This window comes from Sebastes fasciatus, chromosome 3, assembly GCF_043250625.1.
Source record: "Sebastes fasciatus isolate fSebFas1 chromosome 3, fSebFas1.pri, whole genome shotgun sequence".
In the NCBI taxonomy this organism is placed as follows: domain Eukaryota; kingdom Metazoa; phylum Chordata; class Actinopteri; order Perciformes; family Sebastidae; genus Sebastes; species Sebastes fasciatus.
In genome coordinates, this window is record NC_133797.1 from 34,771,584 (window position 1) to 34,787,007 (window position 15,424).

Genomic DNA, 15,424 nt, shown 5'->3' on the forward strand with positions numbered 1-15,424 from the left:
CTCCTCCTCCTGACCACTTCCACTTTGTTTCCTCCTTGTGGAGACCGATCCAGAACTCACCATTAACTTTCCCAATTGTTGCATTTTTCAGCTTCTTTTCAACTTCCGGTGTAGTGATGGGGGACAGATCAGTGTGAAAACGTCTGCAGTACTCTTGAGCCTCGGTCCATGTGCGTTCCTGAGTCACAAATATGTGCTTTCCGAATTGCGCAGACGCACTTAGAATAAAGAGCATTTTCACAACCACGATCTCCATGGTGGGTGGTGAAGTTTACAGATAACTGTCGAGATGAGAACAAAGTGTGTTCTGTTCAAGGCGATACCTGTGTTTCAAGTGTCTGTTGCGTCTTCGTATAAGTCAAGTGAATGCCTCCTGCTGTGACTAAATGCCATTGTTTGCATACATAAATTATGCAAAGTTCGATCTTGATATCCGGGGTGTCCTGGTAGCGTAGTGGTTGAGACACAAGACGATGTGATTGCAGCATCCTTGGTTTAATTCTAGATGCATGTTACCCCCCCTATATCTCCCCGTGTTTCCTGTCTGCCTCGGCTGTTACTATCAATGAGGACCAAATTAAATACCAACAAATTACTGTAAACATTTTTTAAAAAATCCAAAAAAGAACAGGCATATACAGTTGTAGAAATGAATCACACTGATGGGATGGCAGCCTTTAGGCAGATTCACGGTTTTGCCTTGGAAATTTAGTCTCATTTGACTTCGAGACTAGTTTTTTTGACCGCAGTGTCAATGTTTTATTTGAAAGGCTAAACGCCAACAAGATCATTTAAACATGATCTCCCCCTGATCCCCTATTGCTGTGTGAATACACGTGTGTGTGTGTGTGTGTGTGTGTGTGTGTGTGTGTGTGTGTGTGTGTGTGTGTGTGTGTGTGTGTGTGTGTGTGTGAGTGACGTGAAACATTTGCACCGTATTTTAATTGTTGGTTTTCTTTATATTTACTCAGTAGAGCTAATTTTCCATAATCCAGTCAAGTAAAAATAATATGTATCCGGTTTTGTTTACTGTTAACTGACAGAGACATGAAAGTGACTCCATGTTGGATACTTTCTGACACTAACAGAGCGGATTGTACGAGTGATGTAGCCAATCACCTTGTTGGTGAAGCTTGATGTTTGTGAATGAGTGTTTGGATCAAATGATAAGTAAAATATTCAAGGTGAGGCATATAATTCAGTGTGTGTCCTCCGTCATTGCTGCTGCAGTTGATTAAATAACCCATTGGTTGCCTCTCATTAAATTAGCAGCCTTGAAGTGTCATTAACGTGAGCTCCAGCTACACCTTAATTCCACACGAATACTCAAAAATGAATGGATTCTCAAAAATTTGGATAGCAGGATATACTGCGGAGCAGTGACAGACTCAGGCTGTCTGAGGGGCATGAATGAAAAAAATATAAATGGCACCAGCGCAGAGAAAATTTTCTAGCATGTATGGCAGCCTTTTATGGCACTGTATAATTCTTTTCTCCATTTTAAGGCCACCCTAGATTGCACTTCATCACGTTTTCTCTATTTAAGGGCACACATTAGTGCACTGCATCTCGTTTTTCTCCACTGAAAGGGCACTTTATCATGTTTTATCTACCACAAGGACAGCCAAGAGGGCACTTTATCTTGTTTTCTCCACTGGAAGGGAACCCTAGAGGGCACTCTACCTAATTTTTTCTACTGCAATGACACCCTAAAGGGCACTTTACCTTGTTTTCTCCACTGGAAAGGCACCCTAGAGGGCACTTTATCTTGTTTTCTCCACTGGAAAGGCACCCTAGAGGGCACTTTATCTTGTTTTCTCCACTGGAAAGGCACCCTAGAGGCCACTTTCACTGATTTTTTCCCCCTGGAAGGACGTCCCTAGAGGGCACTTTATCTATGTTTTCCATTGGAAGGACACCATAGAGTGTACTTTATCTATTTCTTTCCACTGGAAGGACACCCTAGAGGGCACTTTATCTTGGTTTCTCCACTGGAAGACAGAATGCAGTTTGTTAAAACTGGATTATGGACCAGACAGATGCACTCTGTGTCAAAGTTTTTACAAAGTGACTCAATTGTCCAGCTTGATATGACTGGAAAATGTAGTTTTCGTACCGAAGAGCTCCCCTCCAAAACGAAATTCAGTAGAGGCCACACAATGGATTAATCTAGCCCTGCTTGACTGCCAGAAGTAAAATAAAGGTGGACACTGGTTTGCAATTCATCAACTGAAGTCAGTGAAGCCTCCTCGCATTTTCCTAGAAAGTTTTGCATGGGTTTAAGTTTATTTCCATTTCACCTTGAGAAACAATTGGTGAAATCAAGTGCTGTTTGACTCACCATATCCTGCCTGCCTTTTCACTTTGAACAGTGAAACAGTGAAATGCTTTGTGTAGTCTTTTGGCAAAACAGCAACTTCTTGTGTTGCATCAAAATCTGTGACCCATCAGATTCTGTGATGTAAGAGGATCAACTGGATAAAAAGCCTGATGGGTTGAAATAATATTGACAGGAGAGGTGTAAGGACGCTGCAGACAGACCTACGACTGGCCACCAGTTTCTGCTATCATCATCATCACGCACACATCATCACAAAGTAGGCTCTAGAGGAAAAGTGAGGAGATCACATCATTAGGTTTCATCCTCTGGAGACCAGGATTGTCACGATACACACACAGGTTAGGATAGGTCGTCAGTCAGTGAGTCTCGGGAGAGTTTTTTCTCAAGTTTTTGCAATTTGAGGTTTATCTTCTAGACACAACCCCAGCATGGTGAATAAGACAAATGTCTGGTGCACCAAACTACAGTCTACGAAGATCAAAGATATTAATACGATTTATCATCTCCAAAATCTTCAGAATCAGATCAAGAGTGACCGCTACAGAGCTTCACGTCCTGTCCTCTGATGAACCCTGAGTCGCTTGAGGAGATGCGAGTGTTATTGCTTGATGCGACGTCGTCAATAACTGACATAAGCCGGCATGTTTTCCTATCAAACCAGTGCTACTGTGTCACTTCATATAAACGTAACATTGCTCATACCACTCCAGGTGACCATCATTTTGCTGTAAAAGAACAATAAGTTTATTGTACAGCAAATCTGAGTTATAAACTAAAATAGCTTGGCTTCAAGTCTAGATTGCAAAAAAGTATAAAGTAAAATTTTTCATAATTTGTATGCAGTGTAGAAAACAAAAGGACAGACACAGGTGTGTATTTTTTCACCATTTTCCCTGCAGAAATCCTGTCAATGTTGAGATCACAGACTGTTTCTTGTAATGGTGTGGCCATTTTACATAATGTTAACATAATTACACAACTCTATAAGGCATGAAACTGTTTATTCCAGTGTAATCCTGCTATCAATCATGAGCATACATGCTACTTTAGTTTTTTTGTTTTGTTTTCGTTGTAAGCTTTGATTGTCTATCTCGAGTCATTTCACTGTATATCACTTACATCTTTATATTTGGCTCTTTTTGCCTTTTCTTGTTTTATTCATACTGTGTGATTTAAAATTGTTGTTTGTTTGTGTGGACCCCAGGAGGACTATAGTGAGTACTTTGTGTAAGTTAATTGGCATCCAAACACAGGATAAAGAATGAGTATCTGCAGACTGAGAGAGCTTTTATATGGTCTTGCAATGAAAGGTAACACTTCATTTTACAGGTCTGCAAATTTCATGGTAATTAGGTGATAATTAGCAAGTAACCTATTTGAAATTTCTTTGGAATGGAATGAAATTGCCCTCAATATTTACCTCACAATTTATCGAAAATTACTTTATTATAAACATGATTTAATAATTATATGCTAAAATAGCATATAATGGTTAAAATAGGGCCCTTAGTCTTAAGAAGCGGCTGTGCGCTGCTCTTCATCGGAGGTGGAAAACCAAAACTAATAGAAGACACTTCTGATCAGACACAAATCTCACCATTGTGTGACTTATTGTCTACATCAGGGGTCTGCAACCTGCGGCTCCGGAGTCACATGCGGATCTTTAGCCCCTCTCCAGTGGCTCCCTGTGGAGTTTTAAAAATGGAAATGCATAACTGTTTATTGTTTACATTTTCATTTTTATTTATCATTGTTGTAGGTCTATGATAAGACAGTACAACGGGGTATTAGGGCCACTTTGAGGTAAAAAAAAAAAAATCTGAGATTTCGAGAATAAAGTCAAAAGTTCATGAGAAAAAAAGTTGTAATATTATGAGAATAAAATCGTAGTATTATGAGAATAAAGTCAATATTATAAAGTAGTAATTTTACGAGTTATTTTCTTTTTTCTCATAAAGTTATGACTTTATTCTCGTAATATTACGATTTTATTCTCGTAAAGTTATGGCTTTATTCTCGTAATATTATGACTTTTCCTCGTGAAGTTATGACTTTATTTTCGTAATATTATGACTTTTTTCTTGTAAAGTTAAGACTTTATTCTCGTAATATTATGACTTTATTTTCGTAATATTACGACTTTTTTATCGTAAAATTATGACTTTATTCTGGAAATCTCTTATTTATTTTGACTAAAATAGCTCTTTTGATAGTAAAGGTTGCTGACCCCTGGTCTACACAAATGTAACCTGGTAACTAATATAATGATTCAGGGAGGTTTGTTTTAAAGAAATTTCAAGTTATAAGTTTCAAGTTATTTGCTAATTATTATCTATTTATCAGCAGACATGGAAATAAAGCACCTCAATTAACTTTGTGTTCTTTTCCTGGAAATATATTAAATAAATTACCAGCAATTGGGAACAAATAGCGGAATATAATTAATTGGAAATCGTGTATTTTGAACTACATAAAAAAATCAAAAAAAATTTTTTTTTTATATTTTGTTGTATTCATGTATATATACAACATCAAAACCAAACAAATCTAGTTTCCATGGAAATGGAAGTTGAGTTTGTGTAGAATGGAGTGGCGTCATCGGATACCGCTGATCGATGCCACATTCTAAATGGAACTACAATGATGTCATTCCATCGTATGACGTAACAGAGCCACACTCTAAAATGATGCCATTCCAACCTATGACATATCAAAGCCACGCTCTGTAAATCCTACAGCTTTCTGTTCTAGTCTGCAGAGAGTTGATAACAGAGACAGTTATCAGCAGCATCCCATAACAGCACAGCAAATCTTTGCATTTGAGAGAAAACTGTAGTTATGGAACTAGTACGTATTTATTTCCTTTTATTAACACATTATTTTATTATTTTTTAAGTTGATATCTTATAAAAAAAAAGCTGGTACAGTGTATTGACTCTTTGAGTTCAAAGTCACAGCTCTTCCTCTGCAGTTTAGTTTGCTATAATCTAGTTATCACGTTTGGAGAAATCTGTGACAAACGCTGAGAGGTTCAGTTTTATTGTGTTTTGTATATCAAGTATATCAAACATATACACAACTGAGCACCAGTTTTCTTTCTTTTCTAAAAATGGGATTACTATTTATTTTCTAACAGCTTTTATATTCAGTGTCCCCTATCAGATGTATTTACTGGCCATACTCCAGTATGTTAAGTCATTTATATTAATGTATATTCTATTATAATTAATTACCATTTACTCTCATTCACTTGGTTCAAAGCATTTAGCGCCAAAGTCTTCCAATACATTTAAAATGTCAACCACGTTACAGTGTGTTGTAAAACATTTCATTGTTTCAATGCAAAATAGATCAAAGACAGTAGATTAAACAGTTTATGCTCAATTTGAACATCTTTGCACTGTCTTGTGCTCAATCTGGGAATAGATTTGAAGATGTTTTTGATTACTTGGACCCTCTTTACATCACAGATCTTTAGCGTCCCTACTCACAGACCTTTAATTTCCGCTCCTGCCTAAACAGAAATAATTATCATCATTGTTTTAAATTCTGTTCAATGTTTAAATTCAGTTTTATGTTCGGTCCAAGGAACCAGTCCAAATGGATCAACAGACAGAGTTTCCGGTCGAAGTCCTGCCCCAGGCCACCCGGGCCCGGAAGTTCATCCAGCTCCAGCTGATGGAGCTCTCCAAAGACTGTGGCAACACGCTGCAGAACGGTCAGGTCAGCCCCAACTGCTTTGTGGAGCTGCAAACGAAACTGGAGAAGATTCTCCACCAGGTAGGCCTTTCTCATCTTTGAAGCATTTTTTAATAGGCTATAACAACTGAACAAACCAATTTCAGTGTATTAACATACAGTACAGGCAGTAATTGTAATAGCAAAACAGCCAATCAGTTAAAAGTGCCAAAATAAACATGAGTTTAATAAAGCCAGGTCTGTCAGCTCACTGGTTTTAGTCTGTTTGAGCAGATTCTTTTTTAATGCCCTTTAACGTATTATAATTCCAAAAGGTCATATTGTGTTTTTTTAAATAATATCATTGTACTTGTGTTTGTTCACTTATGGACTGCAAAACAATATAGAGTTGTAATATGATTATTGTTTATAATTCCACTAAAGTATTACACAGTCTCATTGGATAAACTGAAAAAAGGCTGGGTTGTCAAGCTAAAAACAAGGCTGCTTCTCTGAAATACCTTTAGCTTAATATACATTTTGTACTTCAACTTTTTTTGTCCTTCCTGCGTTTGATTTAGACCCGCGCAGCCTGCAAGCCTCCTCCGACAAAACCGGCGAAAAGGGACTTCAAGGTCATCAAACAGGTTGCCCGTGGCGCCTTTGGGTGAGTAAGACAGACTGCTTTCTTTGTGTTCAGACTGACTCTTTGGATAGGGCAGAGAGTCCAGTCAAAGCAGAAAAGAACATTGAAATGTGTTATAGAATTATTTTGTCCCATCTGGACAGTTTCTTTTCAAATCAGAGCTGATATTCATATTTATAGTCATAGAAGCTGCTCACGTTTCCTTTTCCCTCTTGTCCAGTACTGTAGAACTTGTGCGCCACAAGAAGACTAAGAAGACCTTTGCGATGAAGTTGATTACACTGCAATACCCAAACCAGAGAGATGCGGTTCTGTTGGAACGAGACATCCTCACCTACCTTGACCACCCTCTCATCGTGCCCATGTTCTGCTCGTTTGAGACAGAGAGCCACATGTACATGGCGATGGAGTATGTGGGAGGTAAGGAGTTTTTTTTTGGATTGGTCATGCATGCATATACACTATATCCACTGTACACATCTGACACACACTAAGAAGACCTAAACATAACATCTGACCTGTTATGTCTCTCTCTGATCTTGTAGGTGGGGATCTTGCGGACTTGCTGCAAGACAAAAGGCGTTTTCGTATGGACTTGGCACGTTTCTACATGGCAGAACTTGTCTTGGCTGTGGAGTACATCCACAGCTACGGCATCCTGCACAGGGACCTCAAACCCAGCAAGTGAGTTCTCAACCTGTCCTTTTGGAGAGGACATCTTGAACATTTTTTTATTATTTTTCGATGTCTGGTTTAAGGCCCTCCTTAGTTACTGTTACTACGCTCGCCATGCTTTTCGTTCTTACATGGTACAGTTTACAACAACATCGATGGCAGATATACCATTTGAGATTTCTAATTTCTCGGTCGTCGGCTGGAAATTAGAAGCTGCTACTCTATCGCTGTCAGATTTATCAGCCGTAGCTAGCTAGTTAGCTAGCTCAGCTAGCTAGTTAGCTAGCTAAGCTAACGTAATTTCACGAGTTGGTTGAAAAGTTAGGCCCTATTCCATGTAGTGATATATCTATTATAGGGCTGTCAAAGTTAACGCGATAATAACGGATTCATGCAAAAATCACTTTTTACGCCACAAATTTCTTTAAGGCATTAACACAATTGATCTTCTGGAGGTTGTACTGGGGTCAGTTTTAAAGATACAGTGAAGATACTGGTATCATATGAAACTAGAAAAACCTAAGGAATCCATATTGTCATAGCTTGTCGCGACGGAGGTTAAATACTGCTCCAAAACTTCTGCTAAATTTTGGCAAGGGGGTCAAAAGGGTCCCTTGACCTCTGACCTCAAAATATGTGAATGTAAATGGGTTCTATGGGTACCCACGAGTCTCCACTTTACAGACAAACCCACTTTATGATAATCACATGCAGTTTGGGGCAAGTCATAGTCAAGTCAGCACACTGACACACTGACAGCTGTTGTTGCCTGTTGGGCTGCAGTTTGCCATGTTATGATTTGAGCATATTTCTAAGTATTCTTTGTAGCCCAGAAACCCCCAATGACTTTCCTATTTGGCCCACTTGCTATTGAAGTGGAATAGTCCTGGCATATAGTCTAACATGAGACATGTTCTGCTTCCCTCCATTGTAGTCTGTTGATCAGCACAGATGGACACATCAAGGTGGCTGACTTCGGGCTGTCCAAGATTGGGTCAGTCAGCACGGCAGCCTGCCTGACTGAATCAGAGCGTCGACGAAATGCCAGAGAGTTCACCGATTTAGAGGTTAGTGTCTTCTCTTCTCCACTAATTTAAACTTGTGTAAATCCTGTGTTATATGTATTTTCGTACTTCATTTTCCGTTTCTTCCCCTCTTTCATGTCCTCCTACAGACATGCGGCACGTCTGTCTTCATGGCCCCAGAACTGTTCCTAAAGACGGGCTATGGGAAGCCCATAGACTGGTGGGCCACAGGAATTATCTTGTATAATTTCCTGTACGGTAACGTACCTTTCTCTGGCTGGAATTCAAAAGAGACTGCTGAACTTGTGACCGAAAGTAAGAATCTTTAGCTCCATTCATGATCTTCTCATCACATGCAACCTTTCTACACATTTGTCATTCTAGCAGTTCTGAATGAATCTTTCTGTATTTTAAAAATGATTCAAAATGCACCCACTTTGTGATTTAACTTTAAAAAATCTGGCACAAAGTATCTTTCATTTCTTGTTTCTTTTAAATTTGGGATTTAGTTCTTTACGCTAGGTTTATGATGTTTTCCTCTAAGAATTATGTCATTCAGTCCCTTTGGTGATGTCAATTAAATGTAAATTCCTTGATCAGATCAACTGATATGTGCTTCTTTTCCAGATGACATCCACTTTCCAGATGCGGGATCTCCCCAACGAGATGTTGCCAGAAATCTCATCAGTCGGCTCTTGGAGAAAGACCCTGTGAAGCGTCTGGGTACACGTAAGTGACAGCTTTACTAATGATAGACAGTATGAGAAACAGAGAAACTGCATTTTTATTAGAATACTTACTGGTGTCATGGTTAGAGGTGCGCTACATACTTTATAAAGGGAAAATGTAGTCCATAGAGAGACTAGACCCTGAGAGCTCCAGAGACCTTTGAAGGCAGTGTGGAGTGTTTGGGTCAGGTGCCAGGCCCAACATGTGTAGATGTACAAACTAACTGTTTGATTGTGTCACTTTTTATCCAGGAGGAGCCAGTGAGGTGAAAAGACAACCGTTCTTCCGGGGTGTGGACTGGAAGAACCTCCCTTATGAGACGCCTCCATATGTCCCTAATGCAGAGGACACCAGCCGCTTTCCAAGTATTTATCTCTCATATATTCCTTTTTTATTGGTAATGAAGTGATATTTTTCACCGGTTGTCCACGTTAGGTCAGATAATCCTTTATTATATGTTGATGTATAGTGTTCCAGCAGCAGAAGGAGCTGCTGTATCTCTCTTTCACTGAAGGAGCTGTTTACAGTCCATCTTTGGAACATTGTAGTTTCACCACGGCACCACCCGCGTCACTAACATCCGCCGCCGTCGCATCATAATTACGGAGCCGAGTGAAGTGCAGTCAGATTCTCTTAACACCACGATTGTCTTTTCCCTAAGTCCTCATGAATTCTCCTTCACATCTTTCCTTGACCTCATGACGTTTTCCACCGAGGTGAAGGAAAAGTGGTTAGGAAAAGACGTTATTTTTTTAACTTTTCGACCGCAACCAAAGACTCATGTCTGACATGAGGAGTAGACTTGATTTTTCAGTAATGTCTGGTGTGAATTTCAATTAGGAGAAATATGTCAGCCTTTCCCATAACTTAACATATGTTGGTTGTTGCAGTGTGTGCATCCTCTGATTCTGATGATGACCAGACCGTATCACCTGCGGAGCAAACAGACTTCTGCACTGTTGCTTTCCGCTTCAACAAGGTAGGCTACAGTCTTTCTCCAGCTCCTCACCCCTCACTGCTGTTTGAGGTTGTCTAAATCTATTTCTCACTATTGAATACACATTGAATGTAAATAACTGACAGCTGTTTTCTCTTAAAACTCCAGGTGTACGGCAGCCCAATGCCCCTGTCCCCATGCACGCCGATGAATCGGGTCCTGTTATCAGAAAAGCCAGGACACAGCGAGCCAAAGGAGGGGCAGCAGGAAATTGAGGCGTTTGATGAAGGTTTTTGTGACTCCACCCCTTCACCTCCCCCCCACCACGCCTCTCCAGGCCAAATAGGCCCAAAGTACTTTGACAGTGATTCTGACGGGGAGGACGAGGACGTCAGCAACATGCATTTCGGTGAAGCCTCTCAACGACAAAGTGGATGGGACGAAAGTCAATCTGACTCCACCCCTTCACCTCCCCCCCACCACGCCTCTCCAGGCCAAATGGACTCAGTATACTTTAACGGTGATCCTGACGGGGAGGACGAGGACGTCAGCAACATGCATTTCATTGAAGCCTCTCACCGACAAAGTGGACGGGACGAAAGTCAATGTGACTCCACCCCTTCACCTGCCCCCAACCACGTCTCTCCAGGCCAAATAGTCTCAAAGTACTTTGACAGTGATTCTGACGAAGAGGACGTCAGCAACATGCATTTCATTGAAGCCTCTCACCGACAAAGTGGACGGAACGAAAGTCAATGTGACTCCACCCCTTCACCTCCCCCCCACCATGCCTCTCCAGTCCAAATGGACCCAGTGGAAGAGTGCCCTAGCAATGACTTGCTCGAGGCCACCTGGTCCCTGATGTCCATCATGCTCCAGCTGGTTGAGCTGGCCAAAGACTGTGGCAACACGCTGCAGAACGATCTGGTCAGCCCCAACTTCTTTGTGGAGCTGGAGAGCAAAGTGGTGAAGATTCACCAAGAGGTAGGCCTTTCTCATCTTTGAGGCATTTTTTTCCAGCCGATTCACTTGTTTATACATTGTTAAAAGTTCAGATAACAAACAGGACACTTTGGACAAGCATCGATCAGATTGGACAGAATATTTAACAAAATTGAACACACTTTTTAAATCTTATTAACAAGGCACTATGATGACGACTTAGCCTACCTCAGTAGTATATGATGTATAATAAGTGATCTTGTCTTTGTAATTTGCAACCTGTTTCTCCAAATAACAAAAATCCCAAAACCACTCTCACTGAAATTATGTTTTAAAGGGGACATCTCATGAAAAACTCACTTTTCAGTGTCTGTGGCTGCTTTTCTGATATACCTTTAGTTAGCTTAATATACTTTCAATATTTTGTTTATTTATTTATTACATAACTTTTTTTGTCCTTCTTGTTTGATTTAGACCCACAAAGCCTGCAGTCCCACCGTCGAGGACGACTCCAGTGAGGACAGCGCCGACCCCACTGTCGAGGACAACTGCTGTAAGGAGGACAGGGAACCCAATGGTCGAGACAGATGGCCACCCACCCAGAGCCCGGTTCTGCTCAAGGTTTCTACCCGTTAAAGGGGAGTTTTTCCTTGCCACATCGCATAACCATAACTATGCAATGCTCATGGGGAAATTGAATGTATATATATGTGATATATATATATATATATATGTGATATTTATATACTGTATATATATAAGTGATAAATATATACGTATATATATATGTGTGATATACTGTATATATGTGATATATATATGTATATATGTGATATATATATGTGTGTGTGTGTGTGTATATATATATACGTGTGTATATATATATATATACTGATAATGTATAAATATATAAATAAAAAATTTGAAATTTAAAATCACGGTGGATGTAATGAAGCTTTCTGAACATAACAGTAAGACTAACTAGTTAAGGATGAGTGTATGTTGATGATGATCATGCGATGATTGTTGAATTAATAAAGCAACCTAGAAATTTAACAGTCAAATTGAGTGAACATAATAAGCAGTTACAGCAGCTAAATGAAGCAATACAATAGAATAGTTTAAAAAACTAGATGATTGTATTTCCTGCAGGAAATGCATGTGAATGCTGACAGCTGAAATTAATTGCAAAGCATTGTTGAAAATACAGAAATCTAAAAGCGCAAATGCAGAATAGACTTCTAGAAAGTAGTATTTGGATGGAATAAACCTTTAAAACTATAAATTGTTGGACAGAAAGTATTTGCACGGAATAAACCTTTAAGTTATTAGAAAGTAGTATTTGGGTAGAATTAACTTTTATTTTGAAACATTAGGTCCATCCCGAGTTTCCTGTTAACATACACTGAGAGGGCTTTTAATTTTTTTTATTTATTTATTTTTAAAATTATATTATTTTTTAAGGAGATCAGGCAGGTAGGAAGGGGCGTGTCTGTTTACAATTTAAAGTCTGATCTGACATGTGTGAGTAGCTAATGATGGTAATACTGGTGTAATATGCCATTTTTACATGTCATGGCAGAGTAATCACAGGTGTAATTAATAACATTGATTATGGTCCTGATCCATTGAGGTGACAGAATGAGACGGATAGGAAAAGGCCCTTTGCCTGAAAATATCCAAGTCCTGTGTGTGTGTGTGTGTGTGTGTGTGTGTGTGTGTGTGTGTGTGTGTCTGAATTTTTATCAAAAACCATAGCAACAAATGAGCTCAGATGATTAGAAACGGAGAGTGTAGCTCTCAGTATTTAATTAGGTTTTCCACATGCATACAAATGCACTTTAATTAGTGATAACTGGAACCAAAGTGAAACGTGCATTTCATTGTCTTGGTGTCCTTAAATACATCAGTGAAAGTCTAAACACACTCCCACATAACTGATGACTGCAAACGGAGAAAATGGCATTGATTAATTAGTCAAATGATAATTAACAGAGATCCATGAATCTAATTACTGTCTGGTTGAAATGATTTCAGTTCAGTTCCCTCAGATGGGGATGATGATAACTGGTGAGCGACTGCGGATGAATGAAGAATGATTGAGAGAAATATCAACTCCAAATAACAAATGCATTTTAATAACATAATATAATAATAATTCATAAATAGTGACCAAAAATTAAATGCATTCACTCGAATATTTCCATTTTATGCCTCTTTATACTACTTCTACTAATATTTATTTTAGGGCTGTAAATCGATTAAAATATTTAATCGCGATTAATCACACATTTTTTTATCTGTTCAAAATGTATCTTAAAGGGAGATTTGTCAAGTATTTAATACTCTTATGCTTGCTTTATGCAAATGTCTGTATATATTTATTATTGGAAATTATTTACTAACACAAAAAAATTACAAATATTGTCCAGAAACCCTCACAGGTACTGCATTTAGCATAAAAAAATATACTCAAATCATAACATGGTAAACTGCATTCCCAACAGGAAACACCCATAGCACCCATTTTCACCCATTTTCATTCACATATCTTGAGGTCAGAGGTCAAGGGACCCCTTTTAATATGGCTATACCAGTTTTTCCTCGCCAAAATTTAGTGTAAGTTTGGAGAAAAAAAAACAGCGATATCCGTCTGAGAATAACTAATAATAATTAATATTGAAAGTGAGTAATGAATAATGTTGTGGGATTAATCCTTATTTTCATGGGCTATATATAGATATAAATTAAAAACAAAGCATTCAAATAGTGATTTGGAGGTTGATTACCATGGCAACGGTCGAAGCTTCGAAGCATTCGGGTCAGCCCTACTAAACATGCAGCACACCATTAAAGCCTGGCACTGATCTGGTCTGTGTTACGGTGTCAGAAGTGTGCCCGAGTGATATGGCCAGGTTTTTGCCATGAGGACTGCTGTCCCTTAACTGGGGTCTGATAGTGACCTGAGCCACATTTGAACATTAAATACATCAAGTGCCTTCGTTCTCCCATACTCGGCTAACTGGGTACCTTCTGCAGACCCAGTTACACTAAATTTTCTAATCTTTGCAGCATTTGTTGCCCTGTTTTCTTCAAAGCAAATGGCAGCACGTTTCCATTTGGGACCCACAAAGCACTGTCTCGGGTTACTTCAATTGTATTGGCTTCAATGAATCAGCAGATTGTTCAGTGACAGGATTAGACCCATGTGCAGGCACATTGTCAGGCTGTGGGCTTTACTGTGGTCTTTGACAGGAAAAAGCATGAGGGAGGCAGAAACTACAGTTGAAGACAATCTGTGCGTTCCAATACCCAAACTACCATTCTATTTAGTATGCCAGAAAAACTTTTGTATGTCCCAATTAGGGCTGTCCCCAATACCATTTTTTAGGTTTCGAAGCTTCGGTAAGAAATATTCTAAGATATTCGAAGCTTCATGGCGTGACTCGGCAGGTTGGCATGTTGTTCTGTCCGTTGTTCTCCGTTTCCCCCATTTCAGTGCCGCTGCCGCACTACTGTACACACACACACCTCTACACACAACAAACAGCGATATCCGTCTGAGAATAACTAATAATAATTCATGTTGATTATGAATAATGGATAACACTTCATTTACAGGTCCGCAAATTTCATGGTAATTAGGTGATAATTAACAAGTAACCTATTTGAAATTTCTTTGGAATTACTGTCAAATTACTCCAATATTTACCTCAAAATTGATCAAAAATTACTTTATTATAAAAAATGTTTTAAATTTTTTTCCCGCTATTTCCCAATAGCTGGTAATTTATTGAATAAATTTCCAGGAAAAGAATACAAAGTTAATTGATATGCTTTATTTCCATGTCTGCTGATAAATAGATAATAATTAGCAAATAATTTATATGAAATTTCTTAAAAAAACTCCCTGAATCATTACATCAGCTACCAGGTTACATTTGTGTAGACAATAAGTCACACAATGGTGAGATTTGTACCTCAGAGGTGTCTTCTATTAGTTTTGGTTTTCCACCTCCGATGAAGAGCAGCCGCTTCTCAAGCCTAAGGGCCTATTTTAACCATTATATGCTATTTTAGCATATAATTATTAAATAATGTTTATAATAAAGTAATTTTTTGATCAATTTTGAAGTAAATATTGGGGTAATTTGGCAGTAATTCCGAAGAAATTTCAAATAGGTTACTTGCTAATTATCACCTAATTAATAATAATAAAAACCTAAAACCTTATCAAATTTGCGGACCTGAAAAAAGAAATGTGTTCCCGAATAAAGTTGTGAGATGGAGGATGAGTGGTGGAGGTTGAGAGGTGGAGGATGAGGGATGGAGTATGAGGGAGGGAGGATGAGAGGTGGAGGACGAGGGATGGAGGATAAGGGAGGGAGGATGAGAGGTGGAGTATGAGAGGTGGAGGTGGAGGATGAGAGGTGGAGGATGAGGGGTGGAGG

General features: G+C 39.0%; 1 protein-coding gene across 1 annotated transcript; it reads left to right on the top strand.

Annotated features, from left to right (window-relative positions):
- The first annotated feature begins 5,068 nt into the window (after positions 1–5,068).
- On the top strand, positions 5,069–11,691 carry LOC141764885 (microtubule-associated serine/threonine-protein kinase 2-like). Its single transcript, XM_074630551.1, has 12 exons — positions 5,069–5,188; positions 5,930–6,121; positions 6,601–6,686; positions 6,886–7,085; positions 7,211–7,349; positions 8,275–8,407; positions 8,515–8,680; positions 8,993–9,094; positions 9,346–9,459; positions 9,985–10,073; positions 10,200–11,015; positions 11,448–11,691. The coding sequence occupies exons 1-12, from the start codon at positions 5,180–5,182 to the stop codon at positions 11,607–11,609; spliced, it is 2,208 nt and encodes a 735-aa protein (XP_074486652.1). The 5' UTR covers positions 5,069–5,179; the 3' UTR covers positions 11,610–11,691.
- Positions 11,692–15,424: the final 3,733 nt, after the last annotated feature.

Excerpts from the sequence above, each read along its gene's own strand:
- LOC141764885 (XM_074630551.1), top strand. Across the intron at positions 9,095-9,345 it reads TGTGAAGCGTCTGGGTACAC|GAGGAGCCAGTGAGGTGAAA; the intron begins GTAAGTGACAGC and ends CTTTTTATCCAG. Across the intron at positions 11,016-11,447 it reads TGGTGAAGATTCACCAAGAG|ACCCACAAAGCCTGCAGTCC; the intron begins GTAGGCCTTTCT and ends TGTTTGATTTAG.